This window comes from Palaemon carinicauda, chromosome 22, assembly GCF_036898095.1.
Source record: "Palaemon carinicauda isolate YSFRI2023 chromosome 22, ASM3689809v2, whole genome shotgun sequence".
Classification (NCBI taxonomy): Eukaryota; Metazoa; Arthropoda; class Malacostraca; order Decapoda; family Palaemonidae; genus Palaemon; species Palaemon carinicauda.
The window spans coordinates 3,600,737-3,623,816 of record NC_090746.1 but is presented as its reverse complement, the minus strand read 5'-3'; the positions used below and the strand labels follow the sequence as shown (position 1 = coordinate 3,623,816).

The window sequence follows — 23,080 nt, the reverse complement described above, 5'->3', positions numbered from 1 at the left end:
GTCTCGGTGTTGAAGAAGGGTCGCCACAGAGTCTGCTAGAATCAGCTAGTCATTCAGGTATCTTAGGAGACAGATGCCAATCCTGTGAGCCCAAGTTGACACCAAGGTAAAGACTCGTGAAAACTTGAGGTGCTGTTGAAAGACTGAAGCACAGCACCATGAACTGGTATTACCTGTTGTCGTGGATGATCCTTAGATACTTCCTTGATGAAAAATTAACTGGGATCTGGAAGTGTGATCCTTAAATACTTCCTTGATGACAGATGAACTTGGATCTGGAAATATGTGTCCTCGAGGTCCAGTGTGCACATTAAGTTCTGTGGTCTTATAGCTTGTCTGACTGTGTCTGCTGTCTCTATGATGAACAGCTGAGGGTTCGATGATAGGTCTCCAGCCTCCAGACTCCAGACACCTTTCTCAAAATAAAGAGTCGACTGAAGAAGCCTGAGGAACCGTCAGGGACCTCCTGGAGAAAGCCCTTCTCCAACATGGTGTAGACTTCTGCCCGGAGGGTTAGCTACTTCATGGATCCCTTCATGTTGGAGCTTGATGGCACTGGACTCTAAGTCACAGGAGGGAGAGATCGTGTGAATGGAATGCAATACCCTGAACGAATCACAAAGACTGTCTAGGGTTCAGCCACGTGCTGCAGACACTTCTGCCCCGCCGTTGCAGGTATCCCCCCACTGGTGGACAAGTGGGAGGATTGACCTCCCTATCAGGAGCAGCCTTGACTGCCACATTTACCTCTTCAATTGGATTTGTTCCCCTTTGGATCCCGGGCAGGAAAGAGCTTCCTCGACAAACTCTTGGAAAAGCCTGAATTCTTATTCCTGGTCTGTGGCCTGGATGTTTGTGGTTTCCTTGGAGGAGGGGCTGCTCCATAGGGCCTGGGAGTCAAGGCCCTCTGAAGGAGAGTGTCTTGGTTAGACTTTCTCCAATGATCAGTCGCCCTTTTAACATCGTCTGCACTGAAGAGTAAGAGGGAGAGATCGTGTGAATGGAATGCAATACCCTGAACGAATCACAAAGACTGTCTAGGGTTCAGCCACGTGCTGCAGACACTTCTGCCCCGCCGTTGCAGGTATCCCCCCCACTGGTGGACAAGTGGGAGGGTTGAAGAGTTGAGTTCTTTGATCTCTCCCTCTTACGTCGAATGGAAGTCTGGTCACCTAAAGCTTAGTAAACTGCCGATGGAACTCCTCAATTACCAAATCCCTTTGCCTAAGAATCAGGTTTGCCCATAGGTTGGCTATCTGATGGGAGAAAAGTTCTACGGCTCGGGTCCCCAATAAAAGGAACGTTGCCATAGACTACTTGGCTCTTTCCTGAGATCGATCCTCTGTCTTGACCAGGTGACCTACTGACCCCAACCATAGATCCAGCTATGTAGTTGCCTGCATGGCAAACTTCGCAACTTTCTCCATGTTTAGGGCATCTGCTGCAGAGAAGGTGACCGGGAGACTTGAAAGCCTGTTACAAGAAACCCCTCATCAGGCTTTGATGGCTGGGTCTAGTGGTAGGACAGAGAGGGTCTCGTCAGACACCCCGTAGTACGTCCTCTGTTGGACGAGAGGAGGTAGGAGAAGCTTTGAGGAAGCACCTGCGCAGAGATCTTAGTGCCAGCTATCTGTGCAAAGGCCTTCTTCCTGGCCCCTTTCAACTCCCTAAACCAGGGCAGTAGAGATGGTCCAATACAGTGTTCTTACCCTCTTGTGGGGCAACAGATGGATTGTCCACGGCATTAATGGCCCTCATGCCACCCAGAACCTTTCAAAAGGCATAGTCAGATTCCTTCTGCTCCCCTTCAGTGTATCTAGAACTAGCTGCCTTCGGAATGTAGTCCTCATTACCCAAGTCCTGGTCATCATCCACCCATTAGCTCTCACCCATAGGAGTGCGGGGTGTGTTGTAGTTTATATCGTACTTCGAAGATCCCCTCAACGTCATGGGGGAGTTCTTTGCTGTCAATGCTGCTGCTGAAAAGAAGCCCCGCGGGTCTTCTCCCAGGTCTGAAGGGAAGACCTAGCAGTGCTGTTTTTTCTCTCTCTCTCTCGCTCTCGCTCTCTCTCTCTCTCTCTCTCTCTCTCTCTCTCTCTCTCTCTCTCTCTCTCGGGAGGAAGGAACTCTGCTACCAGGAAGGAACTGGCGGGGGCTGATACTGTGGAAGTGGTACGGTGTCCTTAGGGAACATCCTCGATGGGAAAGAGTTGATACGACCAAGTCAATGAGATCTCCCTGGGAGATCTCAAATACCAGCTTGTACGGGGATGAACGGAATCTCCCGGAGGGGGACTTGAGTGCTTTGGTCTCCTCCTCTCCTTCGTCGTTATGACCAGGGTCATCTCAAGCTGGGAAACGTCCTGCTGAATTGCCTCCGCAGTGCCTGTTGAGAAATGTGTCCTAGACCTGATAGGGGAGACGATCATCCAAGGCTGATGTTCCTTGGATCTTGGATGCCTATGGAACTGAAGATCTGCATCTAAATTCAGACAGTGGAGAGGAGGTCCTTGACAAGATCATCATCTTTAACAGAATCCTGGGAATACTGGTGGAAGCTGCTGACAACTTCTTACCTGCAGGTGCAGCGCCGTATACCGCCAAGCTCAAAGCTTTCACCAAAACGTTGTAACATGGGTTATCCTTCTAGAAGGATGGAATCAAGGACAGCCTCTGACTGGGGAGGCTATGGAATGGTGAACACCACCTGGGAGATTTAGGCACATATGAGGGAAAGGGAGGTCGTTTGCTTAGTTGTAAGGGGACCGGCGTAGTCTCTCGCTCTGGCCGAACGCGAGGTCTAGGTGAAATCTCCCCTGGATCATGTGCTATACTCCTTAGGGAAGCTGTGGATGGGACTGAACACTGCATTCCACTGGTCGGTCCATCGCTGCTGTGCTGATGCGTGGTACCTGATACTCGCACTCTACTGGGGGGCTGTGCGCTGATGGGTGTTGGCGCACAACTACGTTGCTGAGCGCTACTGGACACTAGCAAGCAAAGGATAAAACGCGAGCCGGGGCTTGTTCAGGAGCTGCTCCAAAGGTTTGGGCGAGGAAGTGTCACGAACTTGCGCAGGTGGGTGATCACGCATGGACTGCAGATCGCGCTCAGAAATCTAGAAAGAGAGGAATCACGAGACATGTAGCTATGGGTTGGCGAATAGTCATGCGCTGGCACGCGATCACGTGCAGAGGGTTGGTCTCATTCTAGTCATGAATGACAAGCAGCTGCCTCGCGCGTTACCTGCGAGTGCACTGGAATGTGCTGATGAGCAGCGAGACCGCTTGCTCACCGACACCCAATGGCGAGTTGTGGTGCTCCTGGATCTCAAAAGTGGCGATCTCCCTTGATCGAGAAGGTCGTCTTGGGCGTTCATTCTGTTCACGCTGTAAGGCAAGGGTGGAGAGCGTTGGGTGGCTCAGCACGGCTTACATTCTGGCAATGAAGTGCAACGGTCTGGATTCCCCTTGGAGAACAGTTAGCACTCCTGGACTCAGGAACAGGCTGGGGCGAGAATGCCGCACATCAACCTCACAGGGGGCAGGAGAAAGGTGGAGGCAAAGCCGGGCACTCATGAAGTACCATGTGGCAGAGACAACTGCGGGGAGGACCTAACCTGCGAAAGGAAAACGTGATCCCCCGCGTAACAGGAACATGCCTCGGCAGGCTGAGAGTACTCGGAACAAGGGGGAGTGCTGTTGTTGGCGGCAGGAGCTGCAGCAGGCAAAGGCGAAGAACTCAGGTCTGGCAACATAGCGCTGGAAGCGGTAGCCAGGAACCCCTCCAGCACGAAGCCTCGGAGCTCTTCGGAGGGGGATCCACTTCCTCTTTGCTCCCAACTACAACTCAACAATACCTTCCTTCAACAGGGGACCAGCAACACCAAGGGAAGGTCAAATCTGTAATAAATCATGATTTGAAAAGAATTCCCCTGCGGAAAAGGGTAGCGCCACTTCACTAGGGGAAGCGGCAGCATCCTTCGAATCTAAGGCTTGTCCAGGAGTGTCAACACTCCTACTCGATTGATCCCCTGGGGAGACTGAGCGAGAAGGAGCTTTGGGAAGAGATAGAGGGGTTGAAAAAGTTCAAGATTTCTTTGCCTTAAAGGATGACCCCAAAAGATAAGAATCACTCTTACACTATTTCTTATGCCACCGTCCAAATTTCTCCTACCGAGAGGAAGACCAGTCCCGACATTCCTTACAGGTGTCATTCTGCGCATAAGGTCATCCTCTGCAGGCCGCACACAACGAATGAGGGACGGTCTCGATGGAGGACATGAAGGTGCTGCATTTGCACCCTTCAGGCCCAGGACACATCCACATGACGACCGGAAGAAGTCCCACTCACACCTGGAGAGAAAAAGCAAAAGCACAATTAGTCAATATGGAAATCAGTGTGGGAGGCAGATTGAGAGGAACGTCCACTCTCAGCCGAGCCAAAAACAAAAGTGACGAGACAACACCTGGTCTGTGTGTGTGAGTGGGGTAGATGGGTGCCAAAGTCTATAGAAATGCAGATCTTGGTTGGTACTACGGGCCCCTAACCCCCTTCCCCGTGCTAACTAGCAGTAGGTAGTTACACCTCACTAAAAGTCTTATGGCTAGTCTTCCAGCTTCGTTGAAAATATATCCTCTAATAAAGAGCAAAAGGGTTTTTTTTAGTGTCCGAACAATTTTAAAATGTTTTACACTAAAATATCAAAGATAATTCAAATAAAATTATCAGGTCCAAATGAAAAGTTGCCAAAAATGTGGTGAATTGTTAGCACATCTTTAAGATCCTTGAAATCATTCAATTAACTTTTTCACGCTCATATATACTCAAATAATAACTAAAATAGTATCTAAACCAATACTATGAGTGAGATTCAAAGGAGAATATGATGCGGCTCACCAATCAAATTTGAAATGGTAAAGAATCATTCAAAAATGGAATATCAGTAACAACAATTGAAGGCTTGGCTATTAGAATTAACTGCCTGCCTAGTATTACGAACAGGATAGATTTGTCCAGTGAGATCTGAATGTAAAGGATGGTCAAAGTTATGAAAAATCTTATGCAACATGCATAATGAACTAATTGAACGACGGTGCCAAAGATTAATATCTAGATCAGGAATAAGAAATTTAATAGACCGTAAGTTTCTGTCCAACAAATTAAGATGAGAAACATCAGCTGAACACCAGACAGGAGAACAATACTCAAAACAAGGTAGAATGAAAGAATTAAAACACTTCTTCAGAATAGATTGATCACCGAAAATCTTGTAAGACTTTCTCAGTAAGCCAATTTTTTGTGCAATTGAAGAAGACACAGACCTAATGTGTTTCTCAAAAGTAAATTTGCTGTCGATAGTCACACCTAAAATTTTAAAAGTCATACAAATTTAAAGAAGCATTAACAATACTGAGATCCGGATGTTGAGGAGCCACCGTCCTTGACCTACTTACAATCATACTTCGAGTTTTGTTAGGATTCAAGCTCATACCCCATAATTTGCACTATGCACTAATTTTAGCTAAATCCCTATTAAGGGAATCACAAACCCCAGCTCAACATTCAGGGGATGGAATTGATGCAAAGAGAGTAGCATCATCTGCATTTGCAACAAGCTTGTTTTCTAACCCAAACCACATGTCATGTGTATATAGTATGAAAAGTAATGGGCCAAGAATACTATCCTGTGGAATACCGGATATCACATTCCTATACTCACTATGGTGCCCATTAACAACAATTCTTGGAGATCTATTACTTAAAAAAATCAATAATAATGCTAAGAAATTACCCACCCACTCCCAACTGTTTGAGTTTGAAAACAAGGGCCTAATGATTAACACGGTCAAAGGCAGCACTAAAATCAAGGCCTATCATACAAACTTCCTGACCACAATCAAGGGATTTCTGTACAGCATTGGAGATTGTAAGAAGGGCATCACATGCTCCAAGGCCTTTACGAAAACCAAATTGCAAACTAGGGAATAGATGATTACCTTCAGCAAACCTATGAAGACGTTTTGCCAGAAGACGTTCAAAACCTTTAGATAATAAGGGAGTTATGGAAATTGGGCGGTAATCAGTGGGACTTGAGCTACCACAAACACATTTACATATAGAAGTAACATTACCAATTATCCAACAAGTGCTAAACGCTCCTCTTCTTGCTAACTTGCGCAAAATAACAGATAATTCTGGAGCTAAGAAATCTACAGTCTTTATAAAAAACAAAGGAAAAATACCATTTGGGTCTACACCTCCATAAGCATCCAGGTCCATCAACAGAGCTTTAATCTCACGAGATCGAAAAGCTAAACTAGTTAGTTTAGCCTCAGGAAAACAGGAATGAGGAAGTTCAAGTTTTTTGTTACTCTGTTTACAGTCAAAAACATCAGCCAAAAGGGTAGATTTGAGAACAAAACCCTCAGAAGGATATTAGGAGTTAAATGGCAGGACAGGATTAGAAATGAAACTATAAGAGAGATTACTCAAGTGCCATATGTGGATGAGATCATGATGAGGGGCAGATGGAGATGGTTTTGACATGCTCTTCACACTCCCCAAGAGAGATTGGTTCATTAAACGTTCAGCTGGGTTCCACAAGGCACTAGAAGAGTTGGAAGAGCCAGGCCTACATGGCTGAGGACTATGAAGCGTGAAGTAGGAGATGATGAATGGAGAAGTATTGAATTAACAGTTCAAGAGAGAGACGACCGGCGAAATCTAACCGAGGCCCTTTGCGTCAATATGCGTAGGAGATGAAGATGATGATGATCATCATCATCATCATGCAAATATTAATCTTCCCACACGATCAACTAGAGGGGCACTCAGTAGAGAGCATACCTACGCCATGGCAGCTTATTTCTCGAGGTTAAGGTTAATTCAGTCAACATTTTGCTCGACCTTGACCTTTGACCTAAGATTTTCAAAATTGAATCACTTCCACATCTCAACATAACAATGAATTCCTGAAAGTTTCACTACACTGAGAGTAAAATTGTGACGCAGGAAGTTGTTCACAAATAAACAGGCAGAAAAAAGGGCAAATAGACAACATTGTAAAAACATAACCTCCTCCCAACTTCGTTGACGGAGGTAATTAGTTTATTCAAAGTGAGGCTTTTTTAACACTTACAGCGTGTCGATCTCAGTAGTGCAAAATTAAGTATGACTTTCCTATTGGTAGGCCTGATACTTCTAGTTCCATAAAGAAACTTTTTACAAGTGTCCAATAAAAGTGATTTTAGAGAGAAATAAAACGTTTTGTCACGCTAAATGAAATCTCTCCAAACAGTTGGCAGTAAACACAACGTCTGGATTAAAAACAAAAGTAGTTGTGTTTTTGCAAAGACAAAATTAACGCCTCCTATCTTTTCTAGTATATATTTCCTTTATTTTCAGGAGGTAATTTCAACTAACTTTTTCCTTTAACCGAATTGTAACGTGTAACCCACATTGCTTTTAATGAACATTTCTATCTTTTATCAGTAACTAAGGGGACAAGAATCCCTTTTTGCACAACAAAGGGACATAAGAAAAAATACAGCTGGACAGATATATCCAAATGATTGTTAATTCATGACTGAATGAAACAATTGTTTATGTATCTGCAGCTTAATTCTTGGTGATTTAATTTCACTTTAAGGGCAGCTTTCCTGGTCCCTGTAGCATGAGCTACAAGAATGTTTGTCGTACACATCTTTTAAAGTTTTAAATAATCATACAGCGTAATCTGCGTTTAATTATCAAATCAAGAATATCATAGCCTTTCATTAAAAATATATTTAACTTCTCCCGTCCTTCTAATGTCAATTGGGTGCTTCTTACGTCATCCTGAGGTTATATATTTGAAACTTCTAAAACCCACAGTCGAGGTGCATCTAGCCACTCAAATAACTTGAAATCATCCGTAACTATTCTCGTGTCGACACAATTTATTGGCTGCATGATGTGTATCATTTCTATCTAGTTCCGACTGTTCTGACAAGTTGATCAGTCAATGTGCGTATCTTATCATTTATTCTAACAGGCAGCCAGCAAAAAATTAATCAGTACAGAGAAATAAAAACCTTTTATACTCTTTTTATCATGCTGTTTTGTAACTTCTTAAGCATATACCCATCAAAAAGAGAGATAGATCTGATATAATTACAGAAGATGAAGAAAGTCAACGTTGGATGGAACACTTTAATAAGGTCATGAATAAGAGATATGAAGGGAATAATTTGGTTGCTATACCTGAACCTGAGGAAGACCTTGGTGTGCCCATGAATGAATTCAGTGTGTTTGAAGTCGAAGCTTTCATTAAAAAAAAAAAAAAAAAAACTTGCCACCAATAAAAAAACTAGAGATGGAAAGCCCCTGGATACGAAGGAATAACTGCCGAGATGATATTGGCCGAAATGAAGCGACTCCCAGAATACTCAATGTTATTTGGTAGAATGGCATGAAGAGGCAAAACCTGATGAATGGGAGCTAGGAGTGTTTGTGGAGAAAAAAAAAAAAGGACCGACTGATTGTAATAGTTACAGAGGCATATCACTTTTGTCAGTTATGAAAATATATAATATGCTTATCATAAATAGACTAGGGAGAAAGTTTGATGAAAATCTGAGAGATGAACAAGCAGGATTTAAAAAGGGTAGAAGTTATACAGACCAAATTTTCATTTTAGGACACACGGTGGGGTCATGTGTCGAATATAAAAATTCTACTTTTGATAGCATTTGTAGAATATGAAAAGCCTTTGATAGTGTGCACCGGCCAATTTTGTGGAGAGTCCTGCTTTGTTGTGGAATTCCTCTTAAATATGTAAATTTGATTAAGTCTGTTCATGAGCATAGCAGGCGCAAAGTTAATGTTAGTGGACCTCTGTCAAATGAATTTCCAGTGAACAGCAGAGTACTCCAAGGAAATGTGTTGTCACCTATGTTGTTTATTCTCCACATGGATTTTGTAACAGTTGGGGATGACAGAGAAGGATTGGACTATATTGGTAATAGGAAATTAGCTGACCAAGAATATGCTAATGCTGTCCTTGTTAGAACACCACAGGATTTGCAATGCTTGCTTACCAGAATGCAGGAAATATCACATGAGGTTTGGCTCAAGATAAATAGAAGAAAGAGAGATGATGAAAACGGAATATGTAATGGAAGATGATATATCATAGGAAGGAGAAAAAATTAATTAGGTGGAATCATTTAAATATTTAGGAACTATGATCTCCAATACAGGGTCTTTAGAATAAGAGTTTGCGGAAATATTGAAAAAGGCAATTCAGACAATGGCTAGGTTAAGTAAAATTTGGAAATCAAATTGCCTGAAATTAAATATAAAAATCAGGCTATATATCAGTTTAGTGAGATCGGTGTTACTCTATGGCCACGAGTCGTGGTATGACAATGATACAATACCCAACAGATTTTGTAGGTTTGATAACAAAGCTGTCAGAAGACTATTAGGAGTTAAATGGGAGATTACTCAAGTGCCATACGTGGATGAGATAATGGTGAGGAGTAGATGAAGATGGTTTGGGCATGCTCTTCGGACTCCCCAAGAGAGATTAATTCACCAAACTTTTAACTGGGCTCTACAAGGCACTAGAAGAGTTGGAAGACCTAGGCCTACATGGCCGAGGACCATGAAACGTTACGTGGGAGATGATGAATGGAGAGGTATTGAATTAAAAGCTCAAGATCGAGACGACTGGCGAGATCTAGCTGAGGCTCTTTGCGTCAATAGGCGTAGGAGGAGATCGTGATGATGATGAGGAACAGCAACAATAATAAATTGGATATTTCTTATATAATCTATAAACACTTCAAAGAAAATAAGAACTCAAGATAGAATAGTGTGCACGAGTGCACTCTCAAGCAAGAGAACTCTAACCCAAGACAGCTTTGATTCTTCCCAAATGACTAGTTCAAGAATTAAATACTCTTACACTTTTGGCATAAAAGATATATTCGAAATAGGTCTGTGTGAACTTGTCCTGTTAATCGAAACTATAACCAATATGTTAGATTTGGGATGCTTATTCATCAATGCTAGTACTACACGAGTATTTTCTAGTTTTGAAATGATGTCCGCAAGATCAGAAAAGTTTTCTACTATTGCTTCAGACATTGACATCGGATCAATCATAAAAATTGTTTCCATTTCCGATTAATAATAATGATGTTACATCGTTAAATCTCATTATTCTTATTTGTACATATGGTTCCACACCTATCTGATTCGAAATATTTACAAAAGATCTCATTATATTTCCTATCTTTTATAGAAATCTAGACATTTATCATCTAATTTATGAGTATCTGGGAGGCCTCTCTTATTCCTATTTCCAATTAGACCATTTATAAGACGTTATAACTTATTCATGTCTTTAGCTATGTTAAGCAGCTCTTCTAGGAGAAGGACACTCCAAAATCAAACCATTGTTCTCTAGTCTTGCGTAGCGCCATAGCCTCTGTACCATAAACTTTCACTGTCTTCGGGTAGAGTTCTCTTGCTTGAGGGTACACTTGGGCACACTATTAATCTTATTTCTCTTCCTCGTGTTTTGTTTTTATAGTTTATATAGGAAATATTTATTTCAATATTGTTACTGACCTTAAAATATTCAAATTTTCCTAGTTTCTTTTCCTCACTGGGCATCCTGCTTTTCCAACAATGTTTGCAGCTTAGCAAGTAATAATAATAATAATAATAATAATAATAATAATAATAATAATAATAATAATAATAATAATAATAATAATAATAATAATAATAATAATAACGTTGCTGCTTCCAGGATTTTTGACTTATAGTATTCAGCTTTCTTCTTCCATATTGCCTCTATACCCTTTCAGTTTTTAAAAGACTCCAGTTTTCATCTGCTTTTTCTCTCCGTTTTTCTAAAAATCTATTAACGGCTTAATTTTTGGTGATCTTGGAAGGATTGAAGTATTTTTTAAAACTTGCCATGCACAATTAAATCTTGATTAATGTATTAAAAAAAAAAAAAAAAAAAAAAAAAAAAAAAAAAAAAAAAAAAAAAAACTACCAATTAGCTTTTAGCTTGGATTAAAGATTATTGAAGAAATCTAGATACAAAATTGAGAAAACTTCAACAAATAATATTACATAAGCAACACAAGCCTACTTGTTTTCATAAACTGAGTAGATAAGGCAAAACCACACATGGCAATGGCATTAATCACCTTCAAAGCGTACATCGAGTAACAATGAACTCTTATCTTTAGAGGAGATAACAACTACAACCAATGACAGAGCTCAACATATCATACCATTGCTTAATGGATAAGAGAGAGAGAGAGAGAGAGAGAGAGAGAGAGAGAGAGAGAGAGAGATTGTGATCATTTCAAGTCTAATTTAAAAGCGAAAGGTAATTTTCACATAAAACTTAAATTTAAGAAGTAAACCAATCCATCTTGATACACATTTTCGCCTAAAAAAACTTAACAGCAAAAAAATTCCAGGTTTTAGATAAATCACGAATTATGCAGGATTTAAATATTCTCAATCAAAATCCTGCAATATATCTTGTCAGGGTATACCTAAGAATATAATTATTAAAGTCCCTGTATCAATTTAACCAACTTATAAGGTAAACATTTGGAATCTTTACATCATTTTCAATGAAACAAGATTGAAGACATGAACTGCTCTAGCCTATTTTCATAAAAAAAATGCCCATACATGTATAGAAATGATGAAGAAAATTTAATATGTATACGTATAAACATGTGATAGAATTTGATCTACTGCAGGTAAAACAAGTACTGAAACTTGCATTAATAACTGCTTAATTGCGTAATTCAATCATGAAATATTACATCAAATTAAGAGACAACTAGATACAGTAAAAAATAGAGAGAGAGAGAGAGAGAGAGAGAGAGAGAGAGAGAGAGAGAGAGAGAGAGAGAGAGATCTAAACCAACACAAATTTGAGCTATAAAAAGTAAGTCAGAAACTATCAACTACTGCAAGAAATACTAAAATGGCCGTCTGTAAGAGGGACATCAGAACATGAACGTGAAAACTTAAATTAAACTAAATATGATTAAATTAAAAAACTTAAATAGAGTAGTAAAGCCTATTGCAAAGAAAATACAAGTAAATTTGACAATTTATCGGAACCAGAATCAAAATCCACAACTTCTCAAAATAGTTTATTTCTAAACCTGCAGAAAAAAGCACGATGGACAAAATGGATAAATATACCAATTGTACCCAAAGATAAAAATAATTTTTTTTTATTCACGGAATTTGGGTCATATGGTCTTCCACTGGGGCAGGGAAGGGGTCAAATGTTCTTTCACTGAAGGCAGTTTGATGTCAAGGGTGCAACTAGGATATTCAGTACCAAGATGCAACATTTAATGAATGCCAAAGACACAGAGTTTCACAGTTTACCGTTAAAAACCCGTAATTTCAATCGGAAATTCTCCGTAAAAATATACTGTTCTCAGCCGAATTTCAGTAAAATACAGGCGACCGTAATTTTTACCTTCCTTTGTTATTATCTTATCCGTTTTCAAAATGGTAAATGCCTGGCAACATTTATTCCAGGATTTCTACCGTTTTTACGGCAAATTTTTAACAGTTACGTTCATTCTTAACTTCTATTGCTTCGTCATGAGAGAGAGAGAGAGAGAGAGAGAGAGAGAGAGAGAGAGAATCTTATCTGCAATTGAATATTCTACTTCAGAGAGCTATTGTGTTTTCGTATTGAAATCGTTATCACACAAAAAAAAAAAAAAAAAAAAAAAAAAAAAAAACTACCACCACCACATGACATCCATCCGCATCATTATTAGATACCGCTATTAGTGAAGCCTTATCTAAGTATCAACCACTTACCTACTTTCAGTATCAGTCAGTAGATTTCATTGTATAACGTGCTATCAATGACGGTCGAGATGTGGCTCATATAACTCCATGAACTTGCAACTGGCAAGAACAAAGATAAAATTGCCACAGGTTTGATAATGATTTCCATCAAGTTCATTTTAGTATTAAACTACAGGGACACTCAGAGTGCAGACCTCCACCACGGCAGCTTATTTATCGACCTTTTTCTTGACCTTGGCCTTTGAGTTTAACATGTATTAATTGGAGTGGATTTTCATACACTCAAATATGAACCAAGTTTGAAGTCTCTGTGACAACGATGTCCAAACTTATGGGCGATTACGTGAATTGAACATTTTAAATTTCCAACTTTCCACATGATAGTTAATCCCTGCAAGTTTCATTACCCTACGATTAAAATAATGGTCAGGAAGCTGTTCACAAACACACACACACACACACACACACACACACACACAAACAAACAGGGGCGAAAACATAACCTCCTTCAAACTTTGTTGGAGGAGGTAACAAAACTTAAGGGTCCATACGGGGAATTAGGGGAGATAATAAGTTAAAATTAAAGGAAGGAAATTTAGGAAAGTAATGACTCAAGAAAAGGAAAGTGATGAAATGTAGATACAAAATGAGTAAGTGAGAAATTAGATAAAAAGAAGTTAGAAACAAAGTCGAGGTTTCCAAATGAGAATGATTTTACAAGTGAAACTATATTAAACATGTCGGATTCAGAAAGAAAATTACAGACGCAAGACTGAAGATAATAAACTAGACTAATTTATTTACACTGGCTGCCCCATAAAGCGAGAATTTAATTTAAAATATGTACAATAACCAACCAAGTTATCAGAACCGGTCGTCCAAAATACATAGGAGAATTGCTACATATTGCGTGGCCAACATATCGTGTTGACATGAGAATAGTTACAGATGGTTTCAAACTATTGGAACCTAGATGTATGTCTACTGTAGGATCTAGAGCCTTTAAATATGCGGCCCCGAGACTATATAACAAGCTCCCACGAGACATCCGAATGATTGAAGACATTAAGGCTTTAAAGAGGAAACTGAAAACTTTCTTATTCCACGAGTCCTTTGACAGTGACGATTTAACAGTAAATGAGCAATACGTGATATGAAATGTTAAATACTCTGAACGAGCAAGATAAAATGACAGTGGAGGTCCTCTAGAAAGTAGGATAGGGTTCTCCTGCTGTATAGGACCGGAAAAACACAACCGTCAAAGTAAAGTATGTGCAGAGGGAGAGATGATACAACGCACTTGTTTAACAACTGAAAGATTGAAAATCTTGAAGTGAAAGTATTTTCCTAGGAGATAAGAAAGTTGGAAAATCAACAAAAATTAGTTTAATATTTCAGGAACTCATTGCAGTTCAGAGATAAAATACAAACATGTAATGCTGTCTGTGTGGGAGGTAACAAATGATGATAAACATTGCAAATTGTAGAGACTTCAATCGTAGTGTTGTGCAGCGAGCGATCAGAAATATGTCATTAGTCTATTAAAAACAAAGTTTTTGGTTATAATCTTATTTTATAACTTTTAATGTCTATCAGACGTAATGATTAATACATCCTCGTATGCATGTATATAAGTTTCTCGTATGTTTGTCTAAAATATTTCTTGGTCTTCCTAAAACTAGATAACTTCAGACATCTAAAATTCAATCTCGGTAAGAATGTTTGAATTTCAAACTACAAATTCCTATCGAGAGAAGTCTGAGTATTTATTATAATCTGATCTTTCTCATCTAGCGTTACAAAAGCTTTGGTCAGAGGAGATATGAAGAAAAGGCACAGACTTTTGAAGATAGACTATCAACAAAGTCTGACTTTTTTTACGATGAAACTGTCAACATCGTATTCATATCCAGGTTTTGTAAGTTCCAGTATCGTTATCAACTTGAAAGTCCTTCTGAAAATTGATCAAGGCTCTTTACGTTATCTAGTTCACTATCTAGATCCTAGAAACGCCTCGGAACACGCCACACAGGGGGGTGGGGGTGGGAAGGGCGTGGGCAGAGCTGGGTGGCGCTGATAAGCCAGTCGAGTAGAGTTGAAAAAGATAGCAGTGTGACGGCATAGCAGAAGAATTTTGTTTTCAGTACCGGAGGAAACCTTGACCGTACTACAGCGAAGTCGGTTAATCTGAAGTCAATTCAGAACAAACTTCTTTTCCCACCGACAAGTCGACACTAAAGAAAAACCAAACAAGACAAGGGAGATATAAAAGAGTTGTGTCATGAACGTAAAACAAGATAATTCATAAAAAAAGGTTGATGAACATTTAGTGAAAACTGAAATGGAATGATTTTGGAACATAACATAACAAGTGGATTTCGTTTACGTTAACAGTTAAAGCAAACAGTTATTCGATAGTGAGATAGTAAAGGCGACACTGGCAAGCATACCTTTCAAGGAACCATGGAAAGATAATGAGAAACCCACTCATTTTTATACGAAATAGTTTTTGTTGATAGAGCCTCTATTTTCACGTAATCATATGCACAATGGATTCACATCCATGCAACTATTAAAAAAGATCTGCATCTCTTCGCCGAAAAGGAAAACTATATTTATATAAAAAAAAACTTTCGACAAATGTAAAATATATATATAAAAAAATATCAGTAAGGAAAACAGTAAAACGTTCTAGCTTCTACTAGAGGATCAAGATGGAGGAATCTGGTAGTAACCTGAATGTGCTTCCTAGCCCAACAACCCAGCAGTCTATATCCGGGACATTCATGGTAAATAAAATTTCTTATGGTTGAACTTTTTCATATGTACTTGCATCACTGTCTGCTTCTGATACTCCATATTATAGTATTTCGGCCTCATGTGATAGGATAAACCATCGATTAGAAACATGAATTTTTATGTCAGTTATTTCATTCGTAGTTTGTGAATCTTGATTCTTTATTACCGATTCTTGTGAATCATATACCACAACCAAGTAAGACCATATTTTTCTCATTATAACACAGAGTAATTGCCATACAATGACAGCCTATAGAGAGAGAGAGAGAGAGAGAGAGAGAGAGAGAGAGAGAGAGAGAGAGAGAGAGAGAGAGAGAGAGAGAGAGATTTGTAATGAATGTAAAATGTGAACGTCCAATACCTGACGTACAAACATATTTAACATCCAAATCAACAACCACTACAAACATACAATTGACTAAAATTAAAATAATGACCAAACCAAATCTCCATTGTAAAGTTTGGGATTAAATATTTCAAGTCTTGCAAACGTAAATGACATAGGAACGAACTTCCTTCAGATTTCATTCCATATCATGGACATTAGTGGTATTGGTTCTTAAAATTTGTGAACATTTCTAATTTCCTTATTCGTACCTAAAATACTGTTAACGTCGATATAAAACTGGTTGATAGATTAACAAGTAGCTATTGGAAGCGTCCTTGCCTGGTGATCGCTAGACTGGGGTTCGAGTCCCACTCAAACTCAATAATTTCTTTAGTATCTGCAACCTCGCCATCCTTCTGAGCTAAGAATGGGAGCGGGGGGGGGAGGTTATAGGTCTATCTGCTGAGTCATCAGCAGACATTGCCTGGCCCTCCCTGATCCTTGCTTGGGTGCGCTGATCATTTATTTATTTATTTATTTATTCATATATATATATATATATATATATATATATATATATATAGCCTATATATATATATATATATATATATATATATATATATGGTCAGTCTCTAGGACATTGTCCTGCTTGATAGGGCAATGCCACTGTCCGGTACCTCTGCCATTCATGAGTGGCCTTCAAGCTTTTAAAGTCTTTAAAATAATTATGACAAAAATCAACTGGATACGGAGGGAACAAGACTGGAGTGTGGATATACGTCCGGGAGCAAGATAGAAGAAAGTGGAGATTTGACCCTAGGGAAAATTCGTCCATGATTCGATATTGAAATTTTCAATGATGTATTCTATAGCGTCATAATAAATTGCGTTTACCTAAGAATTAAAATTAGAAATTAGAATAGTAGTTTCGACTGTCTTGCATATTATTATTATTACTATTATCATCATTATTATTATTATTATTATTATTATTACTACAAGCTAAGCTATAACCCTAATTGGAAAAGTAAGATGCTATAAGCCCAAGGGCTTCAACAGGGAAAAATAGCCCAGCGAGGAAAGGAAACACGGATATAAACTACAAGTGAAGTAATATATCAAAAAATATTTCAAGAACAGTAACAACATTAAATTAGACCTTTCATATATAAATTATAAAACTATAAAAACACCCAGGAAGAGAAATAAGATAAAACAGCGTACCCGTGAGTACCCTTAATCAAGAGAATTGTAATCCAAGACAGTGGAAGGCCATGGTATAGAAGCTATGGCACTACCCAAGAATAGAGAACAATGGTTTGATTTTGGAGTGTCAATCTAGAAGAGGTGCTTACCATTGTTAAAGTCTCTCTTCTACCCTTACCAAGAGGAAAGTAGTCACTGAACAATTACACTGTAGTTAACCCCTTGAGCGAAAAAGAATTGTTTGGTAATCTCAGTGTTGTTAGGTATAAGAAGACAAAAGAATGGGTAAAGAATAGACCAGACTATTCGGTGTATGAGTAGGCAAAGACAAAAGGAGCCGTAATCAGAGAAGGAATCAATGTAATACTGCCTGGCCAGTCAAAGGTCCCAATAACTCTTTAGCGGTAGTATCTCAACTGGTGGCTGGTGTTTCGCCCCTTTTTTAGCTTTACATTAATCACAAGAAGTATAAAGATTTTATTCCATAAAGTTCTAACGAAAAGGTCCTTAAATATATTCCTGACAATAAGTTACGTTGAAAAAACATTACATGAAGGACTTTAACTCAAGAGAAATTACATGATCAATGTCAGATTACGTAAAGATAACTCTCTCTCTCTCTCTCTCTCTCTCTCTCTCTCTCTCTCTCTCTCTCTCTCTCTCTCTCCTAGATATAAGAAAAACATTGAAAATTCACTTTATTTCTCGTAATATGTATCGAGAAATTGAAATATCCCCTTCATGATAAGTGGTTGCTTATATCATCTGAAAATATTGTTTGACGTCAATTTATTAATAAACTTTAGTATTAAATATGAAGGCCTTTCCAGGAGAGAATAAAATTAAATTTTACTTGCTCCGTTCATAAGAATATTATATGTTTAAAATTTTTTTTTTTTTTTTTTTTTTTTTTTTTTTTTTTTTTTACTATTTTATCAAGCAATATTAAGTTGCAAGTTCAAACACCACTAAAAATATAGATAAAAAGACTGGCTAAAGAGTTCGAGATTAGCTATTGTTAGAGAGACAGTGGGTAATATAGCTCAAATTCCATACATCGAAAGTGGATAACAAGTCTAATAGAAAATCCATAAAACACTAGTAGTATTCTAATACGAGCATATACCTAATAAATATTTTCACAATTCAGTTAGAATTGGATATAAAAAACATATGACCTTTACACAGCAAGACTACAAATCTCGAGGCAATACTGTTATGGGGTTTAATTATAGCATATCATATTATTATTATTACTTGCTAAGCTACAACCCTTGTTGGAAAAGCACAATACTATAAGCTCAGGGGCTCCAACAGAGAAAATAACCCGGTGAGGAAAAGGAAAAGAGGAAAATAAAATATTTTAAGAAGAGCAACAACATTATAATAAATATCTCCTCTATAAATCATAAAAACTTTAACAAAACAAGAGGAAGAGAAATTAGATAGAAGAGTGAGCTCGAGTGTACCCTCAAGCAAGATAACTAACCCAAGACAGTGGAAGACCATGGTACAGAGGTTATGGCACTACCCAAGACTAGAGAACAATGGTTTGATTTTGGAGTGTCCTTCTCCTAGAAGAGCTGCTTACCAAAGCTAAAGAGTCTCTTCTACCCTTGCTAAGAGGAAAGTGGCCACTGAACAATTACAGTACAGTAACCCCTTGAGTGAAGAAGAATTGTTTGGTAATTTGTGTTGTCAGGTGTATGAGGACAGAGGAGAATATGTAAAGAATAGGCCAGACTATTCAGTGTGTATGTAGGCAAAGGGAAAATAAACCGTAACCAGAAGGGTCCAATGTAGTATTGTCTGGCCAGTCAAAAGACCCCATAACTCTCTAGCTGGTGCCCTGGCTAACCTACTACCTACAATAGTGGAGTGAAAAACTTTTCTTCTTATATAACAACTGGAAGAGCTACCATTCTTAACTTGTAAGATTTGCTAACTCTTATAACGAGCTCTCAATAAATTTAACCCAAATGGATCCAACTTAAAGTTCCTGAGAGGTTGACCCTCAAACAATAAAATAAGTATTTGGAATAAACTGTAGTATCGTGTCCTTATTCCAAACACTTACGTGAACATGTTGGAATTTCCGATATTCTTTCAGATCTAACTTTTTTTATCAAAGGCAACCTTCATGGATAATGAGGCGGGTTCAATACTTACAAATGATTTACTTATGCTCTTAATTTACTAAATAAAAGATGTCCATAATCATGTACTTTCACAAGCGAGTTTTTTTTTTTTTTTTTTTTTTTTTTTTCCAATGGACGGCATCTTTAGTAATATTAAACTTGGTTCTTATGATTTACAAAGCTATTTTCGACAATTAGTTCTTGGTTTTGGTCTTTACGAGCCAGAAGACTATTGAGCTTGAGAACCTTGGTTGCTTACAGAAAGGGGATCTCCTTCAACATGTTTCTATTTTCATAATTATATGAACTAAGGCATCTACTAGTCAGTGGTTATGCCAGGTATTAAATTTGGAATACAGGAGTTTCTAGAGACTGGACAAATAAAGAAATAAGTAAATAATATATATATATATATATATATATATATATATATATATACCGTATATAAATATATATATATAATATATATATATATATATATATATATATATATATATATACCGTATATAAATATACATATATATATACCGTATATAAATATATATATATATATATATATATATATATATATATATACATATATATATACCGTATATATATATACCGTATATAAATATACATATATATATATACCGTATATAAATATACATATATATATACCGTATATAAATATACATATATATATATACCGTATATAAATATACATATATATATACCGTATATAAATATACATATATATATATACCGTATATAAATATACATATATATATATACCGTATATAAATATACATATATATATATACCGTATATAAATATATATATATATATACCGTATATATATATATATATATATATATGTATATATATATATACCGTATATATATATATATATATATATATATACTGTATATATATACTGTATATATATACATATATGTATATATATATATATATACACACACATTTAAACATAAACTTACATCTACACAGACATATACACAATATACATAAAGTATATTACTTCCAGTCACGCTCAGCGGTATTGCCAAACGTATAACTACTCAGTCTCTCATCGTCTCTCAAATATGGGGGAGAGGGAGTAGTCATACCCTGGTGAGAGGGGATACCTCGAGCGGTAGGTGAAAAAGGGGGAAGGTGTGGGATGGGTTAAATCTATGAGTGCGTGTGAGAGTATATCTAAATATTTAACCAATATTCTTAACGGGTCGCATATATATATGTGTGTGTGTGTGTGTGTGTGTGTTAGAAATAAATGGTCGCCCAAAATTATTTTGAAATACTCTAAAAGTATGTGGAACTGAAACAGTTGGGAGTGGGTGGGTCGTTTCTTAGCATTATTATTGATTTTTTAAGTAATAGATCTCAAAGAGATGTTGTTGATGGGCACCACTGAGTATAGGAATGTGATATCCGGTGTTCCACAGGGTAGTGTTCTTGGCCCATTACTTTTCATACTATTTACACATGACATGTGGTTTGGGTTAGAAAACAAGCTTGTTGCATATGCAGATGATGCTACTCTCTTTGCATCAATTCCATCCCCTGAATGTAGATCTGGGGTTGGTGAATCCCTTAATAAAGATTTAGCTAAAATTAGTGCATAGTGCAAATTATGGGGTATGAAGTTTAATCCTGACAAAACTCAAAGTATGATTGTAAGTAGGTCAAGGATGGTGGCTCCTCAACACCCGGATCTCAGTATTGTTTATGTTTCTTTAAATTTGTATGACTTAAAATTTTAGGTGTGATTCTCGACAGCAAATTTACTTTTGAGAAACACATTAGGTCTGTGTCTTCTTTAATTGCACACAAAATTGGCTTATTGAGAAAGTCTTACAAGATTTTCGGTTATCAATCTATTCTGAAGAAGTGTTTTAGTTCTTTCATTCTACCTTGTTTTGAATATTGTTCTCCTGTCTGGTGTTCAGCTGCTGATTCTCATCTTAATTGTTGGACAGAAACTTACGGTCTATTAAATTTCTCATCTACTGAGCACTGACATAAGTTATCCCTTTTATTTTATTATTATTATTATTATTATTATTATTATTATTATTATTATTATTATTATTATTATTATTATTATTAGCCAAGCTACAACCATAGTTGGAAAAGCAAGATGCTATAAGCCCTAGGGCTCCAACAGGGAATATAGCCCAGTGAGGAAGGAAATAAGGAAATAAATAAATGATGAAAATAAATTAACAATATATCATTTTAAAATCAGTAACAGCGTCGAAACAGATATGTCCTATATAAACTATTAACAACGTCAAAAATAGAAATGTCATATATAAACAATAAAAAGACTCATGTCAGCCTGGTCAACATAAAAAACATTTGCTCTGACTTTGAACTTTTGAAGTTCTACTGATTCAACTACCCGATTAGGAAGATCATTCCACAACTTGGTAACAGCTGGAATAAAACTTCTAGAATACTGAGTAGTATGAGCCTCATGAAGGAGAAGGCCTGGCTATTAGAATTAACTGCCTGCCTAGTATTACGAACAGGATAGAATTGTCCAGGGAGATCTGAATGTAAAGGATGGTCAGAGTTATGAAAAATCTTATGCAACATGCATAATGAACTAATTGAACGACGGTGCCAAAGATTAATATCTAGATCAGGAATATGAAATTTAATAGACCGTAAGTTTCTGTCCAACAAATTAAGATGAGAATCAGCAGCTGAACACCAGACAGGAGAACAATACTCAAAACAAGGTAGAAGGAAAGAATTAAAACACTTCTTCAGAATAGATTGATCACCGAAAATCTTGTAAGACTTTCTCAATAAGCCAATTTTTTGTGCAATTAAGGAAGACACAGACCTAATGTATTTCTCAAAAGTAAATTTGCTGTCGAGAATCAACCCCTAAAATTTTAAAAGAGTCATACAAATTTAAAGAAACATTATCAAAACCGAGATCCGGATGTTGAGGAGCCTCTGTCCTTGACCTACTTACAATCATACTTTGAGTTTTATTAGGATTCAACTTCATACCCCATAATTTGCACTATGCACTAATTTAAGCTAAATTTCTATTAAGGGATTCACCAACCCTAGATCTACATTCAGGGAATGGAATTGATGCAAAGAGAGTAGCATCATCTGCATATGCAACAAGCTAGTTTTCTAGGCCAAACCACATGTCATGTGTATATAGTATGAAAAGTAATGGGCCAAGAACACTACCTTGTGGAACACCGGATATCACATTCCTATACTCACTATGGTGCCCATCAACAACTCCTCTGAGATCTATTACTTAAAAAATCAATAATAATGCTAAGAAACGACCAACCCACTCCCAACTGTTTGAGTTTGAAAACAAGGGCCTCATGATTAACACGGTCAAAGGCAGCACTAAAATCAAGCCAATCATACGAACTTCCTGACCACAATCAAGGGATTTCTGTACAGCATTGGAGATTGTAAGAAGGGCATCACATGCTCCAAGGCCTTTACGAAAACCAAATTGCAAACTAGGGAGTAGATGATTACCTTCAGCAAACCTATTAAGACGTTTTGCCAGAAGACGTTCAAAAACTTTAGCTAATATGGGAGTTATGTAAATTGGGCGGTAATCAGTGGGACTTGAGCTACCACAAACACATTTACATAGAGGAGTAACATTACCAATTCTCCAACAAGTGCTAAAAGCTCCTCTTCTTGCTAACTTGCGCAAAATAACAGATAACTTTGCAGCTAAGAAATC

General features: G+C 37.6%; 1 protein-coding gene and 1 pseudogene across 1 annotated transcript in view; one reads left to right on the top strand and one right to left on the bottom strand.

The window, feature by feature from the left end:
- The window catches only part of LOC137616288 (microfibril-associated glycoprotein 4-like), a 208,855-nt pseudogene that overhangs the window by 34,963 nt on the left and 150,812 nt on the right, over nt 1-23,080 (bottom strand).
- The window catches only part of LOC137616281 (ceramide synthase 2-like), an 11,583-nt gene continuing 3,482 nt past the window's right edge, over nt 14,980-23,080 (top strand). Inside the window, exon 1 of the mRNA XM_068345914.1 lies at nt 14,980-15,656. Coding sequence (XP_068202015.1) covers nt 15,582-15,656 — 75 coding nt within the window. The 5' untranslated portion in view covers nt 14,980-15,581. The remainder of the gene's footprint in view (nt 15,657-23,080) is intronic.